Genomic DNA, 8,044 nt, shown 5'->3' on the forward strand with positions numbered 1-8,044 from the left:
CACTTCATTTAATCCTTTCATTCCTATAAAGTAGGTAATTATTGCTCAGTATCCATAAAAGATTGGTTCTAGAACCTCTGAAAAATCCCTTAAAGGGCTCTTGCTCAAAGCCTTTATATAAAAATTCATTGTATTTGCATATAACCTACATATATCCTCCCACAGTTTATCTCTAAATCACTCATACCTAATTCCATGTAAATCTTATACTGTACTGTTTAGCAGAAAATGACAAAGAAGCCAGGCGTGGTGGCTCATGCCTGTAATCCCAGCACTCAGGAGGCTGAGGCAGGAGGATCGTTGTGAGTTTGAGACCAGCCTGGGCTACATAGTGAGTTCCAGGTCAGTCTCAACTACAAAGTGAGACCCTGTCTCAAAAAAACCAAAAAGACAAAGAAAAAAGGCTGTGTATGTTCAATACAGATGCAATTTTTTTTCTTGAATATTTTCAATCTGAGGACGGTTGAATCCAAGGATACAGAACTCATGGATAAAGGGCCAACTGTACTATGATCCTTACTTGCAAATGAGGAAGCAGGCACTGATAGATTAATTTGTCCAAAGTAACACAGTTACTAAGGGCAGAACTGCAATTTCAATCCTAGGCACTCTGGCTGGTTATTGCGCTATACTGCCTCCACTAGTTTTCTTTTTTAAAGGTGGGTGGAGTCCAGGGAGACATGCTTTGAATCCTCTTTTTGGCAGGGAAGTGTTGATGGTATTGGAGGGTCATGGAAAATGTATTTGGCAAAATCAGTAGCAGCCAGTGTCTAAAAGCTCTTTGCCCACCTAGCTGGGCATTCTGAAGTTCTCTATGACAGGGAGTTTCAGCTCTTTTTTATTTTTGCTATAATCCACAGTAAGAAATAATCAAATATATGCAAATACACAGACGCACACAATTATATAGTTTCCAGAAAGAATACTTGCCACTTCATGTGACATGTACTCTGAGGCTATTTTATTTTTTAAAGGTTGATTTAATTCCCCAAATTCATTTCATGATCCAAACTAATGGACATTAACCCCATATGAAAAACCATTTCAGGCACTGTTTTGTCAAACAGCTATTGGTTTGAGGTAAACAGTCATGTGCTTTGGAAAAATAAAATTAAGTAGCAAAAATGTTTAGGAAAAAAACCAGACAAGAAACTGCAACAGTGATATAAGAGAATGAATGGGAATGGAGAAACTGCTAAAGAGATTTTAAAAATTAACACAATATTTTTAACTCATAGATTAAATATGCAGGGAAAGCGGACAGAATAAAGGATAAACCTGTGTCTTTCAGTCCAGGTGACTGAAATGCCATTTAAAAAGGTATGGGGAAGCTGGGCATGGTAGCGCATGCCTATAATCCCAGCACTCGAGAGGCTGAGGCAGGAGGATTGCTGTGAGTTCGAGACCAGTCTGAGCTACATAGTGAGTTCTAGGTCAGTCTCAACTACATAGTAAGACCCTGTCTCAAAAAACCAAAAAAAACCCCAAACAAACAAACAAACAAAAAGGTTATGGGGAAGCCAGGCGAAAGAAGCAAACATATGCATATGTATAATTATCAATTCTGTTTTTACAAAAAGCTTGTTGGTGGCTTGTGGAGGAAGCTGGTAGTGGGTAAACTTACTACAGGATAGAAGATGGGAAGAACCAAGCAAAAATGAAAAGTCTATGACACAGAAGATAGGATGCCACAGGGATAAAGAGAAAAAGAAGGACAAGAGTATTAATATCTTTATGGTTAGAAAAAGAAAAAGATCCAAGAAGGAGAAAGCTTCCACAAGGGGGTAAATTAAGAGTGAAAAGAAGCTACTAAGTAAGAGAAGGACTGAGAAAAACCACTAGATTGGTTTAAAAGAAAAATTTAAAAGAACGTTAAGTAACGGGAAAAGCCAAATTCAAAAGTGTTAAGCAGTTAAGTGATGGGAAGTGAAAAAAACCTCAAAGGTTGCCCTCACCCCTCCCACCCCATCTTGCCTCAGAAGTGGTGAAGCTCCCCTGGCCCCTACCCTCTCAGTGGCCCTCCAATTGGTCCTTGAATGATTAAGTCAAGGACTTCTCAGGCAAGTATTCTAGTCCTAGGCCAAAATCAGTTTGTGGGTCTCTTCCTCACTGTCAGCGCCCAGTACCAGCTTCTGACTTCTCCCCGTTCCCTGCAGAGCTTCTGGCCTGGACATGGGAGGCAAAGGCAACAAACATTTCCTGAGCGGTGAGGTGGGCGCTGCGCATAATCAGGCGATGCCCATCTCCTGGGGAAGATTCAAACAGAAGAGTTAGGCACCGCGGGAATGGCTGGGCAGGGGCTGCCTGCCTCCCCTCCTGCCCGTCTTTCCACTCAAGCCTACCGAAAAGCACATCCACGCAGGGCTCCGAGCCGTCGTGCCTCACATCCACAATCACCGTGCAGTTGAGATTGGTGGAGCGAACCTTCTCGCTGCTTACCGCCTGGAGGAAGGTCCTACCGGTAAAACTGCGTGAGCGCTGGTCTGAGAGGGTGCAGGGCAGAGCCCTTCCCGACCCGTCTCCCTTCACCTCTCCAGTACCTCGTGGACTCCACGTTCTTCTCGAAAGGGCAGAATTGAACCCGAACTTCCTTGATCGACCGCAGACCAAGCCGAGCCATGGCGGCCGCCATGGTGACCTCCGCCCCGGAAAGACTCCGGCGGCAGGGCGTGTCACCGCGATGCAGTTGCTGAAGATTGACTTGTGCCTTCCGCCAACCCCGCCCCCCTTCTTTCGGGTAGAGACTCCCAGTCTGTCTGCCTCCAAAGTGTTCCCGGGTCCCCAGCCCCGGGGGAGGAAGGCAGGGAGAGGTGATTTCGTTACAGGACATGACGGGATCCAAAAAGGTCAGTAAACACTACCTATGGTTAACTCCACTTGTACTACAGTGAAAACAATAGTGTGAAACACCTTTGCATGGAAAACACCTGTCTTCTGCAGCCGCAGCCTTTCCCTTTCCGTATCTTGATGTTCACATCTATGTTAACTCCAGCTGAAATCCTGGCACCTTCCAAGGAGAGGACACTACCATAGCAGTGATTATCTGTCTGCCAGGAGGTAAATTTCATTTAGGTAACCGAATAACCAAAGCTTAAACTGAAGGTCCTACAGCCCAATATTCTTAAATGACTGAAAATAGTAATGGGGAGGGAATACAGGTTAACACACCCCTGGAGACTGATCCATGTGATTATTCCAACTCTGTGGCTCCCCAAGAATTAACTCTTTAGCCTGGCTTCTGATATTTACATGGAAGTGTCATCTTGCTTGTCTATTGTTTTCCCCCTTTTCCTGAGATCTAACCCTCTAGCCCTGAGATCTCTTCAGAATGAGGACCTAGATATCCCAAGGATGCTGACCTTCAGGCTGCAAGTGACCTTGGATTCTTAGCTTGTAATTCCAGGCTCTATATAGTTTATTCTTTCTTCTAAGCTCTCAGGTCTAGGCTTCTTGAAATTATAGTTTCAAATGTCAATGGTTTTCCAATCAGAGATGAGGAGCTCCTGGTCCTGATTCCTTAGGATTCAGGACTGATCCCCAGGCAGGAAAGAAAAGGCAGATGCCAACGGGGCTGCTGGTGCTGCCTAAGAGCAAGCCAGGCCTGCTGATTTCCTACCAGGTAAGCCTCAAGGCTAGGTCTTCCACCTCCCAAGGTGCTTTGCAACTGGGTTGTCTGGGCTGGGGGTACTCCGGGCAGTACAGGGGGCTCCAGGTTCTCCAGACTGTTGAGGCTGCTGCTGGCCAATCCTGTGGTCTGGACTTCATTACCAACACCTAGTAGGAGTGGAAAGCAAGTGGCTAGCTATTAGTGAGATGCTAAAATCAGATCAAAGGTAAGTAGGGTGTGGGTCACTTAAAGCAATTGGGAAGCAGGACAGGCTGGGGCTGGGGAAAGAAAATGACATACAGCAACAAGGGGATGTCCTGTGGCCTCGAGTCTTGGGCAGGGGCTGCTGTAATAGACACAGCAAGGCCCCATCTAGCTGCTGGAAGATGCTGAGCATGAGCAGAGTTTGACGAAGCTCTGGTGACAGGTCCCACTGCTCTTCTTCCAGCAACTCCTTGACCACTCCGAAGTCTTGTCTGAGTTGCAGTGCTCCCTGCAGGCTAAATGTCCAGGTATAATGTGGCCACCTAACCCCTCCAACCTCTCCAAACTGCTCTACCCAGCCTATCGCCCTCCTCTTCCCAGATCCATTCATCCCCCTGCCACTGCTGCCTTTTCTTCCCACCTGAACCGGATCCCATGGGTAAGGATGTGGTCAAGCCAGGCACCCAGGATGGCTGTCAGTGCCTGACTGAGGGCGAGGGCCTGGGCTTGGGGTGGCAATCCCTGAACTCCTTGCAACACAGGATCCAGTACGGTGTGAACCACCAATCCAGCATACTCACTAGGAACTCGGGGAAGTTCTGGAGTGAGAGACAAGAAAGGACAGAATATGAGCTACAGGGATCCAATGGATCTCCAAATGAAGTATTTGGGAGAAGAGGCTAGGATCTCAGGAGGGGAGAGCACAGAAGGTGAAGACAAGAATGGAGGCAGAGGTGTGGAGCTGGGAAGGACTGGGACACAATTACCCCCTGGGAACCCTGGAAGGAGAATCTAGAAGGGAAAGTTACCAGGACAGAGACGAAGCCTCCAGTACCGACCCTGTGGCATGTAAAGCTTGAAGCCCTGTGTGGCTTGTTTATGACATTCTTGGAAAAAAAGACTTAGTGACTCTTCAGGCAGGAGCTGTGGGAATAGGAAGAAAGTAAATGGGGCCTATTTGTTAGGAGTTTTCCAAATTTTGATACTGCTATAAACGTAAGGTTTTCAATTTGGTGTCCATAAAACCCTAGAATTAAATGCATAATTGTGTGAGTATGGGAATTTTCTAAGGTGAAATGCTATAGCTTTCATTGAGTTTTCCAGGTAATCTAGATCCAAACTGCAGTAGATACAGTTGTCCTAGGATTACCCTGCTCTCCTCACCTTGATTCAGTGGATGGAAAATCTTCAAGGTTCACTTTATTCTATTGAAACTTTAGGGAAAACAAGAGACTACCACCCCCTCAATGTGCAAAAGCACCACCTAACACCAATGTGTAATAACACTTGACAGACAAAGGGATCTGTGTGATTTGCAAATGGGCAGAGGTTGAGGGAAAAGGGGGGACTTGTAACAATCTCCTAGTTATCTACAAAAAGAAGACAGGAATGTAGATCAGGAGCATTGACTATTTTAATGTTCTGGAATTCAGAAACCTTTGGAATGTCCTCCCATTAAATATTCTTGACATCCTACTACCATTTCTCTAGAGCAGTTATAAACAAGAAAAGACCTATGTGCTGGTATTGTTTGGGTTTTTGTGGTGCAGGGGGTGCTTGTTGAGTAGGTTGTGTTTTTGGGGAGAGAATACAACAAAGAAGATTTCTAAAAAAAAAAAAAAACATTCCTGCTGTATAACCCATCTTGGAGGCGAGGAACCCCAAGAAATGGGGTATATGGTAGCACCTCTTTAAAGAAAATGTGGATGCCAGGAAATCTTAAGAGGGAAAAGAATGTAGACATGGTAGCACATGCTGTAATCCTACCACTCTGAGAGGCTAAGGTAAGAGGATTGTAAGATGGAGCTCAGCCTGGGCAATTTAGCAATTTAGTGAGAACTTATCTTTAGCATATCTTTTATTTTATTTTATTTTATTTTGCAATACCAGGGATCAAACTCAGGGCCTTGCACTTGTGAGGCAGGCTCTGCGCCACTGAGCTAAATCCCTGCCCTCCCTCGCTTTAGAACTTATCTCTAAATAAAGAAACAGATAACAGGCTGGGATGTAACTCATTGTGAAGGCCCTGGGTTCAACCTTTAGCAGTGAGAGAAGGCCTGTAGGGCCAGGTATGGGACAGAGCCAATGTGGCTCCTGGGCACGTCTGACAACAACCTGTCTAAATCTTAACTCTTGTGTTCTCCAGCAAACCAGATTCCACTTCTCTTTCCTCATACATATCAGGGATATTACTCTTTTGCTCTTTTGTCTTTGGTCTTGGGGATACAAAGTACACAGTATGAGATGCCCCCACCCATTCTGAGACCTTAAAAGCAAGCACTGAGAAAACTCACAATACCTTTTCTTTCTCATCCCAGCATTGTATGTACTAGAGTGGCTAGAGAGACACCCAAAAGTACGATCATCAGGCAGAGGTGCAAAGCACGTGGAGAGCTTTGCAGTATTTGGTCCACGTGGTAAGCACACTGTCCCTGTTCCTTTTGCTCTGTTCTCAGCTACCAAGAGCTGAACACATTGCATCCCATGTCTCTCCTCTGCCCCTCTAAAATGCCCCCTATAGCTAGATCAAACTAGTATCACCATCTTCACTGTGCCACTTCTGCTACGATAGCAGCTACTCATCACTCATGAGATAAAGCCCACATTCTCTGGGTTGGAGTTCAGTGCCCTCCACGATTTGATGCTGAATCGCTTACTCCAACCCCATCCTCTCCCCAACACACACCAAGTCTCTGCTCTGGTCAGGCCATATCTCTTCTACTCTCCCAAGGATCTATGAACTGCTCATCTCCAGTAACCCCTGCTGTACCTGTGAAGCTGCCCAGCCACCAACTCAAAACATAGGTCCCATATGGAACCTTCTGTTCATAGCATAGTTCATTACTGCTCTTCTCATGGTGAGCTTGCTCTTTGGCATGTTGAGTCTGAGAAGGCAGTAGTTGAGGTAGAAATGCCCAAGAGGCAAATGCAGATGCTGGATTAGAACTCTGGGAGCCAGAAAAACTAACTTATGGGAGTTCACAGCATCAAGACACTATGGATTGCCAGGTGGGGTAGTACATGCCTATAATCCCAGCACTTGAATGGCTGAGGCAGGAGTATCTGTGAACTTGAGGCCAGCATGGGCTACACAGCCTGGGTTCAGCCTGGACTACATAGTGAGACTCTGTCTCAAAAGAAAAAAAAAATGTAGAGAAAAGGGGTATAGGGTTAACATGAACTCTAGCTATGTCCCTACTCAGGGCAAAAAGGAGAAAATGGGGCAGGAAAAGAAAAACAAAAAGAAAGACATCTTCCATAGCGGGAACAGATAATGTGTAAAATGGGGCAAAATTAAAACAGAAGTATAGCTTTATTCACAAATATAGAAGGAGATCTTAGGGCCAGGGATTTAGCCCAGTGGTTCTGCCACCTGCCTTGCAAGCACAATGTCCCCAGTTCAATCCCTGATACCAGAAAAAAGAAAAAAAGAAAAGGAGATCTTAGAAGAAACAGCCAAGTATGGCAAAGATTATCACTCTAAAATGAATCCAGAGAGGTACTGAGGGCAAATAAAGTGCTACTTTTTAAATCTACAAACTGGGTGTTGAGGTACATGCCTGTAATCCCAGCACTATAGGAAACTGAGGCAGAAGGAGCGGAAATTTGAGCCCAGCCTGGGCAATTTAGCAAGAACCTGCCTCAAAAAAGGGCTGGGGATGTAGTTTAGTGTGAAGACCCCGGGTTTAATCCCCATTACCAAAAGAAAAAAAACCAAAACACTGTTCTACATATTTTACTTGGGGGACGGTGCTAGGGATTAAATCCAGGGTCTTGTGCATAAGGGGCAAGCACTTTAACACTGAACTACACCCCTAGCCCTTTTTAATTTTTTAAATTTTGAGACAGGGTCTCATTCTCCTCCTGTGTTAGCATCCCAAATGCTGGGATTACAGATGTCAGCCACTTTACGGACCTCTTTCTCTTTTTAAACTATGGACATGTATTACTTTAATAAGAACACATATTATACTTTTAAAAAGAAACACTTTCTAAAGAAAGAAACATTGTACACTGGTAAGAAAAAGGAAAGAGGTAATCATTTATCCTGATTCTTCTTTACAAAATTTACCTCAGGGACAGAGTGTGGTGGTGCATGCCTGTAATCCCAGCATTTGGGAGGTTAAGGCAGGAAGATTGCTGTGACTTTGAGGCCAGCCTTGCCTACATAGTTTAAGGCCAGCCTGAACTACATAACAAGACCCTGTCTCAAAAAAAAAAAAAAAAAAAAAA

The 8,044-nt window shown here is 44.9% G+C and overlaps 2 protein-coding genes across 6 annotated transcripts in view; both read right to left on the reverse strand.

The window, feature by feature from the left end:
• Positions 1–1,518: 1,518 nt before the first annotated feature.
• Positions 1,519–2,849, reverse strand: Mrpl53 (mitochondrial ribosomal protein L53). 2 transcript variants are annotated; one of them, XM_010631584.3, is made up of 3 exons: positions 2,541–2,849; positions 2,343–2,455; positions 1,519–2,246 (listed from the first exon to the last, which is right to left on the reverse strand). In XM_010631584.3, exons 1-3 carry the CDS (start codon positions 2,828–2,830, stop codon positions 2,113–2,115), a joined length of 537 nt encoding a protein of 178 aa, XP_010629886.1. In that variant the 5' UTR covers positions 2,831–2,849; the 3' UTR covers positions 1,519–2,112. The 2 variants fall into 2 exon arrangements, with proteins under 2 accessions (XP_010629886.1, XP_010629885.1); XM_010631583.3 differs by having other exon boundaries at positions 2,343–2,467.
• A 657-nt stretch (positions 2,850–3,506) lies between these two features.
• Ccdc142 (coiled-coil domain containing 142) overlaps positions 3,507–8,044 on the reverse strand; it is a 7,505-nt gene continuing 2,967 nt past the window's right edge. For 2 of the 4 annotated variants that reach the window (XM_010631581.3, XM_010631580.3), the window contains 4 exons: positions 4,621–4,735; positions 4,233–4,410; positions 3,908–4,107; positions 3,507–3,774 (listed from right to left, as the gene is read on the reverse strand). In XM_010631581.3, coding sequence (XP_010629883.1) covers positions 3,518–3,774; positions 3,908–4,107; positions 4,233–4,410; positions 4,621–4,735 — 750 coding nt within the window. In that variant the 3' untranslated portion in view covers positions 3,507–3,517. Of the gene's footprint in view, positions 3,775–3,895; positions 4,108–4,232; positions 4,411–4,620; positions 4,736–8,044 lie in introns of those variants that run through there. The other 2 variants (XM_033764998.1, XM_010631582.3) reach the window with 2 other exon arrangements.

The sequence above is a fragment of the Fukomys damarensis genome, unplaced genomic scaffold, assembly GCF_012274545.1.
Source record: "Fukomys damarensis isolate Sample0158 unplaced genomic scaffold, DMR_v1.0_HiC HiC_scaffold_2, whole genome shotgun sequence".
Lineage (NCBI taxonomy): Eukaryota > Metazoa > Chordata > Mammalia > Rodentia > Bathyergidae > Fukomys > Fukomys damarensis.